Raw genomic sequence first — 21986 nt, 5'->3', positions numbered from 1 at the left:
ACCCCTTCAGATACACCAGTGTCATTAGTTGTCAGTCACTAAACATCTGCAACCAGTCTGTGGAGAGGCTGGTAATAGACACAGATGTTTACTCTTCCCTGTAAAATGAAGGGAGTGTGAAATGTGGTTACTTGCTGGCAGTGGGGAGAATCTGTTAGTTATGTGGAGCTGAGGATAACCTGGGTGGTCTGAACTTTGTGGAGGAATTTAAAGAAGGTGTTACAGGACTGTCTTCTGCTTCCAGTTCTTTACTTTTTGCAGATACTAAAAACACTGTGGGCCATATTCTGTCCATGGGCAACCCTGCTGCCTTCATTGTATGATGAAGGACAGAATTCAGCTCACAGGTGTATAGCCCCAGCAGAGCTTTCTCTTCCTTTTTGTTGTCAAATATACAAGAGGGGGTTCTGGTACATATTGGAGAAGTGAGATTCAGAGTCCAGTCTTCTGGGTGTGGTGCCCAGAAGACAAGATGAAATTCTTATAGGTGAACTCAAAAGCAATTTTAAAAAAATCACATTTTACTTTTTTATGATGCATAAAGAAGATCTATGAGATTTCAAAATTTTCTCTTTTCTTGGTTATTTTTTTACATTCCAAGTATCAGCCCAGAGTCCCTCCCTCCAGCATTTGCCACTTTATGCCATTCAGATGATGGGAAGTTGCCTGATCTGGCCCTAATGAGAATTCTCCTGGAGTAAGGGAGCTTGCAGATTTTTTAACGTGACACAGAGTATTCCTAATGCCTCACCCTCAGCAGAGTGTACAAACGCTGTTGGGGTCATAACAAGGGTCAACTGGAGCTCTGCCGATTAATAATTGGCATTTGTTCCCTTAGGGACCATAGCTAGCTAGCACAAGATAGAGCAATCCTTAGGCTACTATAAATTATGTGGGTCCAGGACCAGAACAAATCTGCCCTGATCCACTCAGTATGCAGCGGCAGTCAAAAAAGTTAAGAGAATGTTGGGAATCATTAGGAAAGGGATAGATAATAAGACAGAAAATATCATATTGCTGCTTTAAAAATCCATGGTACATCCACATCTTGAATACTGCGTGCAGATGTGGTCATCCTATCTCAAAAAAGATATATTGGAATAGGAAAAGGTTCAGAAAAGGGCAACAAAAATGATTAGGGGTATGGAACAGCTTCCACAGGAGGAGAGATTAATAAGGCTGGGACTTTTCAGCTTGGAAAAGAGACAACTAAGGGGGGATATGATAGAGGTCTATAAAATCATGACTGGTGTGGAGAAAGTAAATAAGGAAGTGTTATTTACTCCTTCTCATAAGACAAGAACTAGGGGTCACCAAATGAAATTAATAGGCAGCGGTTTAAAACAAACAAAAGAAAATATTTCTTCACACAACGCACAGTAAGTCTGTGGAACTCTTTGCCAGAGGATGTTGTGAAGTCCAAGACTATAAGAGGGTTCAAAAAAGAACTAGATAAATTCATGGAGGTAGATCCATCCATGGCTATTAGCCAGAATGGGCAGGGATGGTGTCCCTAGCTTCTGTTTGCCAGAAGCAGGGAATGGGTGACAGGGGATGGATCACTTGATGATTACCTGTTCTGTTCATTCCCTCTGAAGCACCTGGAATTGGCCAGTGTCAGAAGACAGGATACTGGGCTAGATTGACCCCGTATGGCCATTCTCATGTTCTTATGTTCTGAGAATCAGGTAACTGTTACAGTCCCCAGACTGCCTCCCTCATCCTCATCAGGTCCTGAGTTCTTTCTTTTTTGCTGGAGGACTTCTTGGAGAATTGGATAAATAAACTAACTTACTGCTTTAATATCTTACTCCTCACAAACAGTTGGGAGAAAACCTGTGTTTTTGAAAGATTACACACACTTCAATAAATTAGGAAACATCCCATAGATTCCAATCCTCCCAGGAATGCTCCAGAAGAAAAGACGAAATCAAAACTTGATAGGTCTAAATTCCCCTCCCCCCACTTTTGTTTTGTTTTGTTTGTTTTTTAGTTTGGGAAGAAAACTTTGAACCATCTTTAATCTTTGTAAAGGAGAACTTACCAAAAGGCATAAAAGTGCCCTTTGCAGTTCACCTTTAAAATGCCTCAAATATGCAGCACAGTGCATGCGGAAACTGCAGTCTCAGTCTTTACAACATAGTTTCCATAGATTTCTTTCAGACATCCTGCTCATAATGCTTATTCTGAATCCCTTGGCTTTTTATTTTATTTTGTTATTATTATTATTATTATTATTTTGGAAATTTAAAGCACGACAGAAACTCTGACTCCTACAGTATTGTATATAGCAATTGCCCTTTCTTAATGAGAAGGACAGATGTTAGCTGTAACTTACAACTATAATGACTCTAATGGGACTTCCTTTTCCTTTCTGTGGAAAGTACATTTTATGAGCTATGCATGCATTTAACCAATGTTGATTGCATTAGATGCATAGTCTTTCTTTTGACAGCTTGGTTGTTAAAGGATTCTTATCCCCAAGTATCAGACCACTGCAGATAAATGTGCTGGAAAGTGATGTAATAGCCATACAATCTGCTTAAGGACTGGGGTTCAGTGACTGGTAACATCTTTTTAAAGGATTAAAATTAGATTGTCTTGAAACCATAGTTGCACAAACTGAAGACAATCTTTCTTCTTGACCTTCACTTACACACCACAGACATAAGTAGGACAAGAAAATTGGCATCTGCCCATTATTTAAAATGCACTGTACAGCCATCATTAAATGATTCTTCTTCATTAATAAATGGTGGGTCAGATTCTCCACTGGTGTAAGTCAATTTAGCTACACCACTTTACACCACCTGTAGATCTGGCCCAGCACATTCTGCTCTGTTTTCCAATTGATGCCTGTCAGTAAAGGGCCTGCAGGCATAGCTTCCATAAACTTCAATGGCAATTCTGCCTGCATGAGATAGGAATATCCAGTTTAAAACATGTAGGGCAAACATTTTAAAAGCACCTCTGTGACTCAGCTAGGTCTCCATGAAAGTCCATGGGAAGTAGGTTTCTAGAATCACTTAGGTGCATTGGAAAATTTTACCCATAAACAACATGTTGGATCCCTGTGGGATTGGGAACCAGTGTACATTTTTGTGGAAGTAAAATCAAATTGTCTTGAGTACCCTTTTCAAATGAACTGAAGGTTATTTTATTGGTAATTATTATTATTTTTAACACAGCACATAGAGGTGCATAGCATTTCACAAACCAAATTGTCTGTGCTTTTTATTTCTTTGTGTTACAGTAGTACCCAACAGGCTGAATTAGGATTGCAGCCCCACTGTGCTCTGTAAAAAAATAAGACAATCCCTTGAAAAGTTTACACAGTAGAATTTGGCCCATAGAATACATATACTCTTACTATGAAAGAGCTATAGCTGAGATGGCATTTGAGGCAAAAGCCCAGATCCAGATGCCCCGGATTATAAAGCTGAGGTCCATTTCCATTACATAAATACAAACAGCTATAATTTTCTGATCACTCTTTTGAGAGATGTGTATGGTTTTATAAACCCTTTGTTGCTAATTCCTGTTTTGACTATGTTTGATATATTTTCACATTTTCCCATATACAAAATCACTGATGTACCTTCAGAGGCCACCTTGTCGCCCATGATCCTTTCCAAGACTCCCCGTGGAAGTTTCTCAAAAGCTTCATTAGTAGGAGCAAAGAGTGTGTAATGGCCGGGCTTTCCAAGTGTGTCCAATACACCAGATGTAATGGCAGCAGCCTAGAAAAGAAATGTATTGCTTACTGAGAACATTGTTCAAATACATTAAACTTATGGGTGCAGAAAAGCAAAACCCTTAATTTTGAAACCTCAGAGGGTCAAATCCTGCACTTGAATGCTCACATTCATCTCTCATTGAGAACAGTGGAAGTTGTTGTATATGAATCTGTAGGTAGAATTTGGCACATAGTTTCCGTGCAACTGATACCATATTATGATTTAGCACTTTAGGATTTGTATCCAGATAAGTTTGTGGTATGTTGAAATGAATTATAATATTCTTCAGAGAAAAGACTGTTTACATAAGTAAAATTGCAGAAACAAAATGTAGAAAACTAAATACTCTAGGGAAACATCTTGGCTCAGTCTTCTGAGTTTCTTTGATATTTTAGCAGATATTAAGAAAGAGCCCAATTCTGATACAATTTATAATGATTCAAATGTAGCATAACTCTGTTGATTTCAGTTGAGATAGATTGGAGTTACTCCAGTCCAAATCAGAATGTAGTTCTGAATGTAGTTCGTTAGATTCATCCACCACACAAAAACACTCAATAGTAAATTTAAATAAAGCTGAATAAGTGAAATTCTATATACAAACCTTTAGGTTAAATGAATACAAAGAATCCTGAAAAAGTTTAGTGCCTTGAAGAACATATGCACATAGGTTTTGCCATAGCAGATGAAACCAACGGTCTATCTAATCCACTGTTTTACCTTTGGAATAGAAGCCAAGACCTGATACTTCTGAAGAAGGTAAAAAATCTTTCATAATACAGCTAGTGAATTATGTGTTGTTGTACAGTACATTGTACAGTACATTGTTTCCTTATGCCTTCCTAAGGCATAAGAATGCATTTAGCCATGTTTACATGGTTTAATTCCTTCAATTTTGTTCAGATTGGCTAATGGACATTAATGATGAAACGTATCTAATCACAGTAGATATGAACTAGGATTGAAATAGCTAACCTCAATAGGGGTTCATCTTTACTTCCTGGAAACTAAGTATGTGGGAATCAGTCTGAATGAAATATGAACTAACTCAATTCCTGTCCTAAAAGTGTAATCAAGCCAACCCTTTTCTGATTAAAGAAAAAAGTTTTCTTAATTTGCTTATTTTAAGTTCTCCCCCTGCCCATATGCTTGTCTATGCTCAGATAAATAGGTATACTGAAAAAAAAATATTGAGAGGCTGTTTTATAGGTAGCTTTGGTCCAGTTGATACTAGAAAGAATTAGGAGTCTTTCAAGAAAGCATAAGATTTTCACACCATTTGTTCAGATACAAAGGTTTGGCTACATCCAGACAAGTGCAGATAAACACCAGGGTGAAATCCTTGCTGTATTGAAGTTGACAGGGGCTGTGCCGTTAGACTTCAGTGGGTTTGGGATTTACTCCAAAACTTTTGGAGGCATAGCTGAATTGAGCCGCTAACATTTTTGATGTTTGATTTGCCCTGTTGAAAACCTGCCCTAAGCTGGAACTCAGACCAATGGGATTATCATGTTTTGAGTTCATAGAATCATAGAAGATTAGGATTGGAAGAGACCTCAAAGGGTCATCTAGTCCAATCCCCTGCTCAAAGAAGGACCAACCCCAACTAAATCATCCCAGCCAGGGCTTTGTCAAGTCGAACCTTAAAAACTCCAAGGATGGAGATTCCACCACCTCCCTAGGTAACCCATTCCAGTGCTTCACCAACCTCCTAGTGAAATATTTTTCTTAATATCCAATCTAGACCTCCTCCACTGCAACTTGAGACCATTGCTCCTTGTTCTGTCATCGGCCACCACTAAGAACAGCCTAGCTCCATCCTCATTGGAACCCCCCTTCAGGTAGTTGAAGTCTGCTATCAAATCCCCCCTCACTCTTCTTTTCTGCAGACTAAATAAGCTCATTCATACAGAACCTACCAATTCCAGTGTCACAATATAAAACATTGAAATAAGTTATCTAGAACTGGAAGGGACCTTGAAAGGTCATTGAGTCCAGCCCCCTGCATTCACTAGCAGGACTAAGTACTGATTTTTGCCCTAGATCCCTAAATGGCCCCCTCAAGCATTGAGCTCACAACCCTGGGTTTAGCAGGCCAGTGCTCAAACCACTGAGCTATCCCTCCCCCCTGGTTTGAACATTGGCCTGCTAAACCCAGGGTTGTAAGTTCAAGCCTTGAGGGGGCTATTTAAGGATCTGGGGCAAAAGTCTGTCTGGGGATTGGTCCTGCTTTGAGAGGGGGTTGGACTAGATGACCTCCTGAGGTCCCTTTCAACCCTGACATTCTATGATTAACTTCTATGATTCTATGATTAACTAGATTAATATAGTTATTTACAGAACAGTGTAAGTGTACTTGAGGTATGTTGCTGAACAGATGGGAACATCTCTAAGCCAATTTATTTAAAAAACTATCTTTAATATTAAGATGTCTGGGTTTATATAAGAATTATAGTTACATCTTGTCATGAATGTCTCCCCTTTGTCATTTGAGCATAACAGCACAATTATATTTTGACATTGTATATGACTCCACCGACCAGGAAATAAGAAAAGCAGCCCCATATAATGGTTGACTTCACACACCTTCCATAGTTTTTCTCACCTCCTCATGCTACAAAGAGGGAGTCTGCTGGGCCCTCTCTGTTCTCCGCTGCTTCTAACTTTTCTCTTTCTTCCATAGAAGGAAGAAAAGATGAGAGAAATCAGAGGAAAGGAAGGCAAATGAGAGAGTCTTTCAGTTCTGGAAGAGAGTGAGGGAGAGCCTTGGAAAGATTCCATAATATCCTGGGGCCCCAGCCCAAGCCAGCAAGTAAATATCCTTCTCACCACTCTCTAACCAACTTTCTGAAACCAACTGGATCACTTAAGTTTCCATGATGATATCTTTATTACTTCCATTACTTTTAATTATTTTCCCCATTTTGGATCTAATTCTGATCAGACAGGACCAGATTCTGTGATCTGTACTCACACTGAGTGATACCTTACTCTCCGAACAGCCCCAGGCCTCAAGGAGTAAAGACTACTCACTGCGAATAAGGGTGCCAGAATCTGGCCTAGTGATGTCAATTACATGACTATCACAAAAGCAGGACTGGGAACTTATGTAAAAATATATAGATCTTGTATCATTTGGTGGACTGATCCTTGATTTGGTTCATTTCACTCCCCTGACAATGTGTTAATAATCTTTTCTTACACCTAAGACTACAGAAAAAGAAAGGAAAATTACAAGGCCAAAGAAACTTGTTACCATTTTATTTTCCCCTACTCACTCTAAGAGATGAGACATCATCCTCAGCTTCAAGGAACTCTTGAATGGTATTTCCAACAGGGGTCAGGACACGGTCAATGACATGAACGACACCGTTTGTAGCAATCTGGTTGCCATGGATGATTCTGGCACAGTTAACAGTAACAACCTATGTTTAAAGAATTGAACAGTAGAATATTAAGCATCCTATCTCTTTTAATTTATTTTTAAGGAGGACATCCACCTAGCCATAGATGCCAACTCTGTGGGTGTTCTGGGGCTCAAGCACCCACTGAAAAAAAATTGGGGGTGCTCAGCATTTGCAGGGCTGGATTAATCTTCTGTAGGCCCCAGCATCCGGACCATGAACCCACCCACTGCTCTGCCCAAGCTCTGCCTGAGGCCCTGCCCCCACTTCAGGACCGCCCAGAGGGGTGGGCAAGTGGGGCAATTTGCCCCAGGCCCTGCAGGGGCCCCCATGAGAATATAGTATTCTATAGTATTGCAACTTTTTTTTATGGAAGGGGCGCCCGAAATTGCTTTGCCCCAGGCCCCCTGAATCCTCTGGGTGGCCCTGCCCCACTTGGCCTCTTTGCCCCAAGGCCCTGCCCCCGCTACATCTTGAGGCCCTGCCCCTACTCAGCCTTCTTTCCCCTCATGCCCCATCCCTGCTTGGCCTCTTCCCCCTAAGGGCCAGCCCATGTTCTGCCCCAAGGTTCCACTCCCACCCAGCCTCTTTCCCCCGACAACCCGCCCACCACTCGCAAAGGGGGAGGGGGCGAGAGGAGCACAAACTGGCAAAAACAAAAGTCAGTGCCTGTGCACCTAGATTTACCAATAGATCAACTTGTGCAGGTCATCTTGATTTCCAACCATATTACAATTGTTTAGCATTCCATTTCCCTGAATGGTTAAAATGGTTCTTGCTTTTGGTTTACACTAATTTCAGTGCCAACCTAACATGTAGTTTCTATGAATTTAAGAAAATAAATACTAGTGACTTTACTTTGGGAAACCTGGTTTATAAAAATTAAATCCCATGTAGGAAGATAATATAAGCGTTTCTTCTACGACTAAATATTTCTGTCACATGCTGCAATTGGAATAAAAATCTAATTGAAATGTATTTAGTAATATATGAAAAAAGTGTGTAATAAATCTAACTTCTGATATTTAGAAGGATAATAATCTGTCCTATCCACAAAAGGATACCTCTTCAGAGGAAAGTTCATTCCGTGTTTTTACAACTTTCTTAAAACAAAAATTAGCTCTTGTTACCCAGTCCTTTCTTAGCAATTAGCCTTCAGTCTATGAAAGAGTCCTTTAATGGATAGATTTATTCTGTATTCCTAGCATTTGTAAGGTAAGATGTATAACTGACATGCCAAGTGATAATCTTGTTATGACTTTATCGATTCTTCATTAGATAAATAAAAAAAAATGCACAGAGTTAATGAAAGTGACCACTCTGAAATACAGTATAAAAGAAGCTTATGGAAATAAACTTACCCCATTAGGATAATGATTAATAAGCAGTTGCTGATCATTGTACATGGATACAAGAGTCAGGCCATTCTTAAGATCCTTTGTCAACATACGCTTGTTTACCATATGGTTGTGGAGGGCATTGTACAGTTCAATATTTACATTGTCAATTAAATTACTATGAATTTCCTGAGGAAGAAGATTCAGTTAGACATTTTCTGGACAATCTTAATCAGCTAGTTATACAGATTTCTTTGCCACAAAATACGCTTTCAACATATTTTTGAATGTATATTTCATTTGACTAGGTAAATTACTTCAGTTACATACCTTCCTGGTATGCAGCTGGCTAGAGGATTCTCTAGACTGATTAAGTATCAAAGACAGCAGGCCTCATTACATAAGCAAGGCATTCAAGCTTTTTTTTGGTTCTGTACTGGATTTGATTAACATTGTAGTTCTAGGGAAAGTACCCTACAGTCATGCACAATAATGTCAGTTACCCGCCCTTATTGGAATTACTTCAGTTTTCAAAACTATTCCCAAAGCTACGCTGACAAGACTAATAATGATAATTGTATTTATAAAGCATCCAATCACACAAGTACTCAGGGTGCTGAGAAACAATCATAAAAACAATTTCTCTTTGACGGTGCTCAAACAGATATCCTTTGCAGGTGTTCATTGTTTCTAGATTTTTTTTAAAAAATGTAGAAATACCTGTGTTCCTTAAGCATAGTTTAGTTTAGAATAATATAATAATTGAGTTTCAATATTTATCTCTGATATATAAAAAAATCATCATTGTTTCTAATGTGGTTTAAAACACAGCTACTGTAGATACAAAAAAAAAAGCACTCATAACATTAATGTGTGTGTGTGTGTATAGAGATATACAGATATATAGTTACTCGATCCAACAGCTCCCAAGCATCATTGCTTGGTGAAAAGAATGTGAATGATCCCCGTCCTTCAATCTCTTCTCTCAGCTTTGACATATCAGAATACTGTTGAGTAGAGGTTGCTCCCACAATGCCCAGGGTACCATAAACATGATCAATAGGAGCAACTAAAATACACAAGACAAGAGTACTGTAAATTCTTTGACAAGTCAGTCTCTCAAAATCATTATCTATTACCACTGTTTTAACTGGAGGAGAGAATCATCTTAATAAAACCCTTTTAACTAAACATTGCTTTTAAAATTCCATAATTTGGGTTCAAATTAAGTAGAATTTGCCATATATGCCAAATCATCATTGCAGATAGTGCCCAGAAAAAATAACTCAACAAATATCCAGAGGGGAGGAATTCTCCACCCCAAGTTGTGGAGAGGTGAAGGTCTGAAACTTTTGTTTAGAAAAAATTTAAATGGCATTCTGATTTTATTTTTTCTAAACAAAATCCCCAAGCTGCCTGGAGCCCAAGCTGCCCATCTGATAGGTTATTGAGAAGCCTAGAAGTCCTGAAAACTCTGGCTTGAGTTAAGGCTCCCGGGGCATCCAGGATCCTGGCAGCCCATGTGACAGGTGAGCTGGCAGAAAACCCTTTGAAAATCTGCTTGGTTTCTATAGGAAAATTGGACAAAATTGAAAAGTTCCTGCAAAAGTTTTCATTTTGACACCAGCATTTTCCCATGAAAAGATGTTCCACTGGAAGTTGTATGACCAGCCAGTTCTACTGAGTAGTACTTGGTACCTTCTTATGCACCTCTAATACCCATCCCTCCCCACTCTGGTGCCATCTCACCTCCAATACCTGGTTTTGCACCATCCTTCCCCCTACCCAATGGTGCTTAGTCCACTGCAAGCAACTGTGTAAGTGACACAGAAGGGAACTCTACACCACACAAGAATCATAGAATATCAGGATTGGAAGGGACCTCAGGAGATCATCTAGTTTAACCCCCTGCTCAAAGTAGGGCCAATCCCCAACTAAATCCCCAAATGGCCTCCTCAAGTATTGAACTCACAACCCTGGGTTTAGCAGGCTAATGCTCAAACCACTGAAATGTTCCTCCTCCTCGTGTATGACTCATGTACAATTCCCCCAAATCCTGTCCCCTTACACAGTGGGCCTGTGATATTTCTGCTGCCAGGGAACCTATCACATCAGCAGGACCAAGACTTGCCAGGATTATCCATAGTGGGCAGATTCATATTTTAAGGGTTTTGGCTTAAATTTTCAAAAGTGGCCTCTAATTATGGATGCCTCAGTGTTCGGTGTCCAATGTCAAACACTGTGGGGATGATTTCCAGTGGTGCTGCCCACACTCAGGGACATCAAATGAAGTTGTGGATCTCAATCATCCCCCCTGAGAAACAAGCTCTAGATGTCTCAGATTGGGCACCCAAAATACAGACCACTTCTGAAAAATCTCCTGTGTTAGAATGGGTCCCATATGTAAAGATCATGCGCATCTAAGACTGTACCTGCCGGACAACCTCTCATTCCATCCAACTTCATGTAGCCAGGGCAACATTCATACAAGACAGTTCTGCAGGGTATAAATAAAACTAGATTAAATAAAGTACAAACGAAATGACACCATTTACAGTTAATTATCTTAGTTTTACTTTTTTACAAATTATCTACTTCTATTCAGTTTCCTTGGCTAGAGTTACCTAATCATTTTTTTTTTAAACATTCAGCAGCCTATTTTCTGTTGGTATCAAATCAGACCCTATTAACTGGCTGCACTGTACTGTGTTCTGTAGCTACATAGCATTTTAAATACACAACACATCCACAGTCATGAAGGTTGACAAGGAGCTTGGAATGGATGTGGGAGGGGAAGTGGACCTAGTGAAGGGACTCATAAAGGGGAATGATGTGATTGCAGTAGCAGGTGAAGAAAATGAATCTGATGGTGACATTTTGGCTAGGAGAGAAGGGATTGGAAAACCAAAGAGAAGATCACAGGAGGGATGAACAGAATCAAGGTTGGGAGGGAGGGGGAGGATTATCAAAGCATGGACAAGCTTTTGACAGTGTGAATGTAAAGAAAAAAGGCTCCAAGCTTTGGCAATAGTCTACATGTGAAGAGTAAATTGATGGTAATTAGAGTCATGAAAGCAAATAAGACCACCCAGGGATAATGTGAAGGAATGAAGGCAGGGGGTTAGGAATAGGCCCTGTGGGATGCTGACAGAAAGTGGGAGGAGGTGGAGCCACTGAGGACAACACTGAAAGAGAAATGCAAGAGGTAAAAAGGAAAACTGTTCAAGAACAGTGTTGTAAAAGCCAATAAAGGAGAGAATCAATAAAGACTGTCTGGTTATGTTGAAAGCAGGGGAAAAATCAAGGAATATGGAGAAGACAAGGGAAAGGTCATTGGTAACTTTAGTGAGAAGCAGTCTCATTTAGGGTGACCAGATAGCAAGCGTAAAAAATTGGGACAGAGGGTGGGAGGTAATAGGTGCCTATATAAGAAAAAGCTCCCAAAATCAGGACAGTCCCTATAAAATCGGGACATCTGGTCACCCTAGTCTCATTAGTTAGAGTACAGAGGGTGAAAGCCAGATTGTAACAAATGAAGGAAAGAGCTAGCAGAGAGGAAGTGAGCGCTTAGCCATGAAGGGGAGGATGGAGTTGAGCTGGAAATTGGTTAGTGCCTGATGTATAGTTGTTCAAGGAAATCACCTCACCTTTGAATGTATAAACCGTATTCAGAAGCAGGTTGGTGCTATGTAATGTTGCATTCAGCATTATGGACTGCTTTTTATTGTACCTTATTGATTTGAAGGAAGTAACAGCCTTAAAATAGACATTTTTAACCAAATTCAGCCCTGCTGTAAATAAGCACAATTCTACTGAAGTCAATGGAGTTATGGCAAGGATGAATGTGGTTGCTAGAGGATAAAGAAACCCAGGAAATTATATGGACTTACTGAAACGTGAAAAGTAACATAAATCTCTAAACTCTTTCTTCTGCAGTTATTGCTTTTCAAAGTAATTACTGCAGACTGAATTACTAGAAAAACATGCAATCAGAGCTTTACATGATTTTTTTAATGCATGTGGCTCAAGGATCTCAGTTTTGAAGCTGGAAGCTCCCTAGAGGCAGCTGTGTGGGATCTTGTAGGTTTTTGTAACGAGTTAGAGCTGACATGCATCTGACAAAGTGGGTATTCACCCACAAAAGCTTATGCTCCAATGAGTCTGTTAGTCTATAAGGTGCCACAGGACTCTTTGTCGCTTTTTACAGACCCAGACTAACACGGCTACCCCTCTGATAGCTGACAAAGTATTAGCAACAAATACATTAAACTAAATGGCTTGCTCAAATTACTTGAAAGTTGGAATTTTCAGAACTCTGGGATAAAAATCTATTTGAAGATGAAATAAAATCTTAAATCTTAAAAATAAAAAAACCTAAAAATGAAAGCAGACTGAAATAAAAACAACATTACAAAGCATGAGTTTAAAATGAGACTCTGAGCTACATAATTTATTGCAAAGTGATAGCTGGTAAAGAACAAAGTGCTTTCCATTATAGAGAATTTGCTTTGCCATATTAGATTTGTTTGTGCTATGAATGTAGGTTGTTTGACTCCCTATTTTCTCTTTTTAATCTGATTTTAAAATGAATCTATTTATTTTTCAGCTGGCGAAACCTTACACAAGACAATTCTAACTGAGCTTCAAAAAAGTTTTGTTCAACAGTCTGTAATATACTTCTCTGTGGATGATGACAATTCACTTTACGCCCATCCCCCAGAACTTTACATTGTGGGCTTCATATTCCACCAGGTAGGAGAGCATGCAAACCTGGCATGGGTAGGACTAGATTTAGTTTGGAGAAAGTTTGTGCCTTCCCCGACTCCTGAGCAAGCAGCAATAGTGAAACCCACTCTATCACAGAGGATGCAACAATTGTCCTGCTTCCTCCCACCCTGTGCACCCAAAGATTCACCTTTGGAGTGATTCCTGGCCCTTTCACAAGGCACACAAGTGTGGGGAGAGGGCTCCTTGCACCATTCCTCCCATGCCTCCTGCTCACCCATGCTAGAGTCAGACAAAACCTGGCTCTTGAGGAATCTCTGCCACAAACCAGCAATTAGCATCTGCCATCCAGGGAATTGCTTTGTTATAAGAATATATATTTCTTTCAGAGAGAAAATATTCCAAAAGGAAACAGGAAAATATCCTGTGTGTTTTGACATCTCACTTAGGTTTTGATAACAGGAAAAGGGGGACTAAGCACCAATCAGACACTGCTTGTTTACTTTTCTTCAACATATTCAGCAGAGAAAAGACTGACTCTGATATGAGTACAATTTATGTGATGCAGAAAACTGGCTATAGAGCACAATGGACAAAGGAAATGCTTCTCTGGCCAAGAGCTACAATGCTGATACCTTTGGGTTATCATATTACTTTTAACATACAGCATGCTTCCTCTGAGGACTGCTAGTAATTAAAGTCTGGTCAGTTCTTCCTTTTAGTATCCAAAGCCATATGTTCCCTCATGGTTGATTGCAACTAGAAAGCTGATGTATCAAGTGTATGTGAAGTGTGGGTAGATGTGATGGAGTGCGGGTTGTCAATAAGCCTGATGCTGAGGTAGGTGGAATGTGCAGCTTCTATTGAAATTAATGTAAGATGCAGTTGCTCGGCACCTTTCAGGTTGAAGGACAATTTAGAGGAAAAAAAGAACACAGTCCCCCGTCTGTCCCCCCCATAGAGAGATATTGTATAAAATCCAAAGCAAAGTTGCCTTTACACTAATATCCAAAAAACTTTCAGCTACGTACTTCTGCAAATTCAGCACATGGTGTGATGTTACTGAAGGGAAGTGACTCTTCAGATAATGATATAAGGCTGCGTTCCTAAGTAAAGAAAACCAGCTCTATGCCACTCCCACCTCATCCCCACGGATACGGGGCATTCCCAAGGAAAGAGGGGGCATGGCCAGGGCATCTCTAGGGATAGTCAAGCATCCTCTTGGGGCTCTTGGTGGCTGACATAGCTCAGAGTGGTCCTGAGGCTTGTTTGCAAAGTATCTGTCTTGTTAGCAGGCATAATATACTATTAAAACGACAAACACCTTTATGATCCAATAGGGCCCCTGTTTCTACAGAGCCCTCAGGTCAGTAGTTCAGTTGGGGAATTTGTAAATACAGTTGGAAATGGGAAATGATAGAATGTAGATCCTTTTGGTATCTTTTGTACATTTTCTGGATCAGAATATACAATTTGAAGGGAGTTACCATGGAACTGTCATAACTATAAGAAATAACAGTTTTTTAAAACGAGAAGGAAGCAAATTAATCTGTTTAGGAATGGTGGTAGTTCTGTTTTTGGCGTTGTTCAAAATCTCCTGTTAATAATTACATTACATTCGGCACCATCTAAATTATACCAGATGTTCTACTGTTACCACACAAAAAGTACCAGTATGCCTATCATTTAATCCAAATCCAATCCAAAGTTTTCCTCAAATCTACTCTTTCTAGTATTTGCACAACCCAAAAAGTGCCAAAGCAGAGCTCAGAATGTATGTGATACCGTTGTGTAACCTCATTGTCAATGAGTCCAAACTACACTTAAGGAATCTTATTTTGAGTACTGTAAAATCTCTTCATGGACTCAAAATATTTCTTCTGTCATGTCATGATGTCTCCGGCCACAAAAAAATAACTCATGCTACCACTGTGGCCAGCTGAATAATGATTCTCTATGTCATCTTAAAGCACTCAGCAGTCTTTCACTTAGAGGGTATTGGCAAGACATGACATAAATGAAGCAGTTAGTCTGCAGAAGCAGCTAACGTTCCAAAATCAGCTTTGAAAATGTCCAAAGAAGTTCAGTCTAAAGCATTTTCAGGAAGCATCCTTCTCCCTAATGTGTCACTAGTGAAAGAAAGTGCTGTGCCAAGAGGACAGTGGTAAGGCAGGCTTTACATAAATGGTGAATAAATATCTTGGACAATTTACACCATGTGCTCTGAAGAAAATGGATGTCAGTATTGCATTGAAACATCATCAGGAGGAAAAGGAAAGACTGGAAGGGAGAAAGACCACAAAACCAACTAAAGTGCCTGGGAAACCCAGGCTAGATGTTGGAAGGATGATCAAACGCAACTTCTATAGCACCAATCTGAGTCCTGGAAATTAAACTACATTGTCTCCACAGAATCTCCCAATCTTATGCATAACTGAGCTGATCAAATTGCATAAAGGGGAGACAGATCCTGACTCAGCTGCAGAAATAAAAAACCTTGCGAAAACATCAGTCTAACTCAAAATGGGAGGGTTAGAATTCTAGATGCTAAATTATATTCCAGAGAAGCTTCTGGAGATTCAAAGAGGTATCTGCTGTACCTATTCTGGTGAGAATGTCATTGTATCATTCGTGATAATGTTAATATAATACAGCTGTTAATCCGTGGCTCTTGGAGGAAATATGAAGTTTATAATAACAGAAAGCCCAGGGTGAAATCCTAGCCCCATTAAAGTAAAGGGGAGTTTTTCCTTGAACTTCAGTGGGGCCCAGATTTTAGCCCTGATATCTCAACTGACCTTAGAGTTCAGAATTATTGGAATATTTGCATCACCAGACTAGATGTTGTAAACTTTGCTTGATTAGTGTATCAAAAACATAACTGGCCCCATAATTCTATGCTATGCTGACACAATGATGAAAATATTTTCTGATAAAGAAAAAAACTGGAGGCCATATCCTCCTCCTCCATCTTTTCCCACTCTTTTTTCCTTAGGGGCCATTCCAGTGTTGTGTCACAAGATGGGATGTCTGTCAGGAATCTCAAGAAATGCAAATCAGTCTCATGAACTTCTAACACTGACCAGCACCAGTAGCAACCACAGTACAGGGTTGCTTCAGGTCTTTGCTGAGCTACTGTGAATTCACAAATCTAATTTGTAACAGTGTGAAGAACATTTGTGTAGGCATTTATATCATGCACGTCACCATGATATCTAAGCTTCTGATGGGTTACACTTCTCTTAATGCGTGCACAATGCCCAGCAGCAACAATGTAGGTTTTGAATACTTACTGAAGTCCAAATAAATCAATTAATGGGTGTTTGAGGCTTTGAGGGCTTACTTAGGAATTCTGGTTTAAGCTGAAAGCAAAGGCTAAAAATGAATTCTAATGTTTAATTGGTTTTGAAAATAGCCATGAAGTAAAGGAAAGTGACAATGTTCCTTTAAATGGCTTGGAAAATGTCAGTCACTTCCTGTTCTGGGTGTTTGCTATCGTTATTTTTTTTAATACAATGGCTAAAATTTTCAACGGCATCTAAATGACTTACTGCATGAATCTCATTTTTAAAAGTATTTTAGGCATTTAGAAGACCATGTCCCGTGGACTTTCAATAAGATGTAGATGCCTAAGTGCCCAAATCACTTTTGAAAATGGAACTTAGGTGCCTAAGTCATAGAATATCAGGGTTGGAAGGGACCTCAGGAGGTCCTCTAGTCCAACCCTTTGCTCAAAGCAGGACTAATCCCCAGACTGATTTTTGCCCCAGAATCCCTAAATGGCACCCTCAAGGATTGAGCTCACAATGCTGGGTTTAGTAGACCAATGCTCAAACCACTGAGCTATCCCTCCCTTGCTGAGGCACATTTGAAATTTTTATCTTAGATCTGCCTGACCAAGATTAGTAGTCTAACATATTTAATGATTTTTGCCATAGTTGCTAAATAAATTATCCAACCAATAGTAGTTCAGCAGCTAAAGAAAAGGTGGAATGTTGTAAAAATACTAATTGGATAGTTTAGTGGCGCTATAGTGGCAGAATGTGGCAGAATAGCTTTTTCTAAGGATACTAATTTAACCAGCTGTACTAGTCACTCATGGCAGCAGCACCAAGAAAAGTGGTGCAGGAAAAGTTCTGCATTGGCTTTTAGGTGGTTGGGTGAGTAAGCCCCAAAGATAGTGAATGGCCACAAGTAGAGGCATTAATGACTCTGATGCTATGGCCCTGAAGTGAAATTTGTCATCACCATCATGGGATAATGAAACAACTCATTTCATCTTGAAATGATGAGGTCACAATTACAATAAACGTAAAGAAACAAATTTCTCTAAGGTACTAAAAAGACACCAAAATCACTTAGACTTAGTAAACAACAGACAAAATAACTTCCCCAAATCCTTAGGAATATTCTATTCTTGTTCCATGTACATAGATAAAGGTGTGGTTTGGGCACAGGACTGGAGCCACGAAATACTGAATTCTGTCCCCAACTTGGATAGTTGCTCCCTTTGTATCACTGGACAAGTCACTTCAGCCCTCTGTCTCAGTTCTATCATCTTTAAATGTGTGTTGTGAGGATTATTTGGAAAGCACTTGGAATTTAAGTATTTTGCACTGTGTTGTCATTTTCCAAATTGCCATTGCTAGCAATGGGAGATCTGCATTTGAAGCAAGTATGTAATATAGCTCTAAAGAAGAAGAGTTCTGTAATAATAGTATAACATTTCTGTAAATATTGGATAGTCAGGAAACAAATAGCACTTACGCTTTCTTCCCACAGATAGCTCCCTGATACCAGTTTCTGCAGGTGCTGAAATATTTCTTTTTGGTGCCCATAACTTGCTGAAGAGCACAGACATTTGGACTGGAGAAAAAAAAAACACAAAGTCGTTGTACATATTTGAAAAAGTGTGATTAAAAATAGTTTTGAATACAGTATTCAATGGACAAGAGCCAGAAATGAACATCTGGTCCTGATTCCCAGAGCAGGTGTGATTTCAGTCAACCACTGTCCAAGCTCCTGACACCGCCGTATTGAGTTCTTTGGAAAGACCACACTCCCTAGAAGCAAGAGGTGATTCCCCCGTCTGCCAGCCCAGCACTGTATCTCTAGTGAACAGTCACTGCCAGCTGTGCCTAATCAAGCTTTATTATGCATTGCATTTTTTTTCCTGAAGTGAATTACCATCCGCTAGGGACTGAACAGTGACTCTTGCCGAGCTCTTTTCATCAAAGTTCGTCTTGTGCACAGCTGTGTGGCTGTATGTCATGGGGAGGGGGAAGGGCAGAAAGCTGACTTTCTCTTTATCCAGGAAGGAACCCCCTCTTCAGTAACTCAATCAGCTATTTGGATTGCCACTGTCTGGAATGTCAAGAGCACCTAAATAAACAGCCTAGTAATTACACAGGACCAAAGGGTAAACTGCTGTATAAAAAAAGTCAGAAAATTCAAATAAGGAAAACTTTGTAATGTTGTTGTGTGCAAAAGAGAAATTTCCTCAAAAGCAAATGTCCATTTTGTCTCTAATTTATATATTACAGTAATTTTTCTGTCGGAGTGTTAGAACATAACACTTTTCAAAAGAGGAAACCATTAAACTCTTATTTTACAAAGCCCCGTTCATCTTGTAAGCAGGGGGGCAAAAATCCTTTTGATTATTAAAAAAAAAAAAAAACCCACAGAGCTAAACTATCTTTTACTAATAAACCTTAAAACAGATATGTTTAGCCTCCTTAATATTTACTCTGAGACAATTTGTTAAAATAAATAACTTCTAATCACTGCATTTCAGTGTCTTACTGTGCAATATTATTATAAAGCTTAAGTGGGAAGTGAACTTTTGAAAAGTACTCTAATTGTGCATTTACAAATTACCAGAGAACTGGGTAGAGTTCATACTTCTCACTACGAGAAAAAAAAAAAGTACATGTTGTGGAATATACACTAATGCTGGTAAAATATTTAATGGGCCATGTTAAACATGTCTGATCACACATTATATCTGTTGTAAACTATAATTACTTTCAATGATACTGAAACACATGTATTTTACTTAGCTTCAGATATAATTTTTAGCTTTCAAACAGTTCATAAAGTTTAACAATATTTAATCTTATTTTGTATGGTTTTTCTACAAAAAATAATTTGGAAATATATTTCATACCATTTGCATTTTAGAAATAATATATTTGACTCACATTCAGTAAGAATTTACAGTGCACAAATCTCATTTTAATATTAGGGCTAATCTTGAGCTCCGTGTAGGGGAGAGAACTTTAAAACACTCCTTTTAGGGTATTATAAAAGAGAAAACACGTACTTACCCCTGCTCACGTGCCCTGATTCGACTATGGGACAAAATCTTGTCATAATGAGCAGAAGAGTCTGCTGGATCAAAAGCAGACAACAAAAAAATGGAAAAGGTGGATAAAAAAAGGATCTTCATCCTTAATCCCCTGTTCCTCCTGCCTAGTCTAAGGAGAGAACTGGCAAAAAGTTTTGGAGAGCTCACAGTTTATATACATGCTACAGGGTTGTGGGAGGGAACATTGTATCAACCTGAGACCCTTCCAGGAATAGCAACTTCAAACTGCCAGCTTCAATTAGTTGAATTAATACCATTCATCAAACATGCAAAGCATGTGTCATCCCCCTCTCCCACCATTGTGACTAATTTTCTTTATTTTATAAAGAGCAGATGTTTATCATTTTGTTCAGTTGACACTTAAAACAGCAGAATAGTTAAAAGAATTTTAGAGCATGATTTATGATTTGATATTTAGAATACAGAAGCATCCAGCTGCCCCAGACGGGATCAGAGTTGCATTGTGTTAGGTGTGGCACAAACACAGAGGGAGACACTGTCTCTGCCTCACAGAGCTATTCCTCGCTTTTTTTACTGTGTTTTGTGTGTTCACTATTGTAACCTGAGTTCAGTCATCTTATTAGTGAAACTGATTAATGTCACTATCAATACTTGTCAATGACACTAACGTGAGATAGTGTTTGTTTGATCAGAAAAAGTGATATTAATACACTTATTAATCAGTAATATAATTTAATGATAGCTTAACTAGTGAATTAATTTAATAATAATAATACTTAGTATTTACATTGAGCATTGTACAGACATTAATTAAGGCCTGGTCTACACTTAAAACTTAGGCTGATATAGCTACAGTGCTCAGGGTGTGAAAAATCCACACACGCCCCGCGGGGAGTGCAATTGCCATGCCAACCCACCCCCCCAGTGCACATACAGTGAGGTAATGGAAGAATACTTCCATCATCCTAGCTTCTGTTGCTCAGGGAGATGGACTTCCTACTGTGACAGAAATACGCACCTTGCATCACTGTAGTCTGCATCTACACTACAGGGTTACAGTAGTACAGTTACGGCCCCATATCTATGGTGCTATAGCATCCATAGTGTAAATATGGCCTTAATAGTCCTCACAAGCCTCCTATGAGGCAGGTGGGGCAGGCCACACCAATCTATTAGGATTCTTTGAGGGTGCTAGTAAGCATGTGGACAAGGGTGATTCAGCTGAGATAGTGTACTTGGACTTTCTGAAAGCTTTTGACACGATCCCTCACCAAAGGTTCTTAAGCAAAGTAGGCAGTTATGGGATAAGAGGAGAGGTCCTCTTATGGATCAATAAGCAGGGCCGCCAAGAGCGGGTTTGGGCCCCCCAGCAAGGGCGGACCGGCTAAACAGGGCTGACGGGGGTGGGGGGGAGGGGAAGCTGGGGAAGCCGGGGAAGCCGGGTCCCGGTAATTTGTACCGGCTTCCCCCCTTTCGTGGGCCCTGTCAGTAAGTGGTTAAAAGACAGGAAACAAAGGTAGGAATAAATCGTCAGTTTTCACAGTGGAGAGAGGTAAATAGCAGGGTGTCTCAGGGATCTGTACTGGGACCAGTGCTGTTCAACATATTCATAAGTGATCTGGAAAAAGGGGTTAAACACTGAGGTAGCAAAGTTTCCAGATCATACAAAGTTACTTACGATAGTTAAGTCCAAAGGTGACTGGGATGAGTTACAAAGAGATCACACAAAACGGAGTGACTGGGCAACAAAATGGCGGAGGAAATTCAGTGTTGATAAATGCAAAGTAATGCGCTTTGGAGAATATAATGCCAGCTATACATACAAAATGATGGGGTCTAAATTAGCTGTTACCACTCATCATGGATAGCTCTCTGAAAACATCTCTCAATGTGCAGTAGCAGTCAAAAAACAGAATGTTAGGAACATTAGAAAAGGGATAGATAATAAGACAGAAAAATATCATAATGCCACTATAGGATTCCTTCAATACTGCATGCAGTTCTGGCTGCCCCATCACAAAAAAGAAATATTACAATTGGACAAAGTACAGATAAGGGCAACAAAAATAATTAGGGGTATGAAACAGCTTTCATATTATGAGAGATTATTAAGAATGGGACTGTTCAGTTTAGAAAAGAGATGACTTGGGGGTGGGGGGAGGTATGACAGAGGTCTATGAAATCGTGAATGGTGTGCAGAAAGTGAATAGAGAAGTGTTACTTACCCCTTAACATAACACAAGAACCAGGGGGTCATTCAATGAAATTATTGGGCATCAGATTTAAGAATTAGGTAAGTTAATGGAAGATAAGTTAATAGATCTATCAACGGTTATTAGTCAAGATGGTTATGGACACAATGCCATGCACTGGGTATCCCAGAAGCTGGGACTCAATGACAGGAGATAGATCACTCAATAATTGCCCTGTTCTGTTCATTCCCTCTGAAACACTG

At 39.5% G+C, this 21986-nt stretch overlaps 1 protein-coding gene across 23 annotated transcripts in view; it reads right to left on the bottom strand.

The window, feature by feature from the left end:
- POSTN (periostin) overlaps window positions 1-20059 on the bottom strand; it is a 51007-nt gene extending 30948 nt beyond the window's left edge. For 19 of the 23 annotated variants that reach the window (XM_005305601.5, XM_042842770.2, XM_024104848.3 and 16 more), the window contains exons 1-7: window positions 19530-19713; window positions 17971-18069; window positions 10911-10975; window positions 9390-9547; window positions 8503-8667; window positions 7016-7162; window positions 3599-3740 (exon numbers count right to left, since the gene is read on the bottom strand). In XM_005305601.5, the coding sequence (XP_005305658.1) occupies window positions 3599-3740; window positions 7016-7162; window positions 8503-8667; window positions 9390-9547; window positions 10911-10975; window positions 17971-18069; window positions 19530-19651 (898 nt within the window). In that variant the 5' untranslated portion in view covers window positions 19652-19713. Of the gene's footprint in view, window positions 1-3598; window positions 3741-7015; window positions 7163-8502; window positions 8668-9389; window positions 9548-10910; window positions 10976-17970; window positions 18070-19529 lie in introns of all 23 variants that reach the window. The other 4 variants (XM_005305603.5, XM_024104858.3, XM_008167936.4 and 1 more) reach the window with 3 other exon arrangements.
- Between the last annotated feature and the right edge of the window lie 1927 nt (window positions 20060-21986).

Source organism: Chrysemys picta, chromosome 1 (genome assembly GCF_011386835.1).
Source record: "Chrysemys picta bellii isolate R12L10 chromosome 1, ASM1138683v2, whole genome shotgun sequence".
In the NCBI taxonomy this organism is placed as follows: domain Eukaryota; kingdom Metazoa; phylum Chordata; order Testudines; family Emydidae; genus Chrysemys; species Chrysemys picta.
This window is presented reverse-complemented; position numbering and strand designations above follow the sequence as displayed.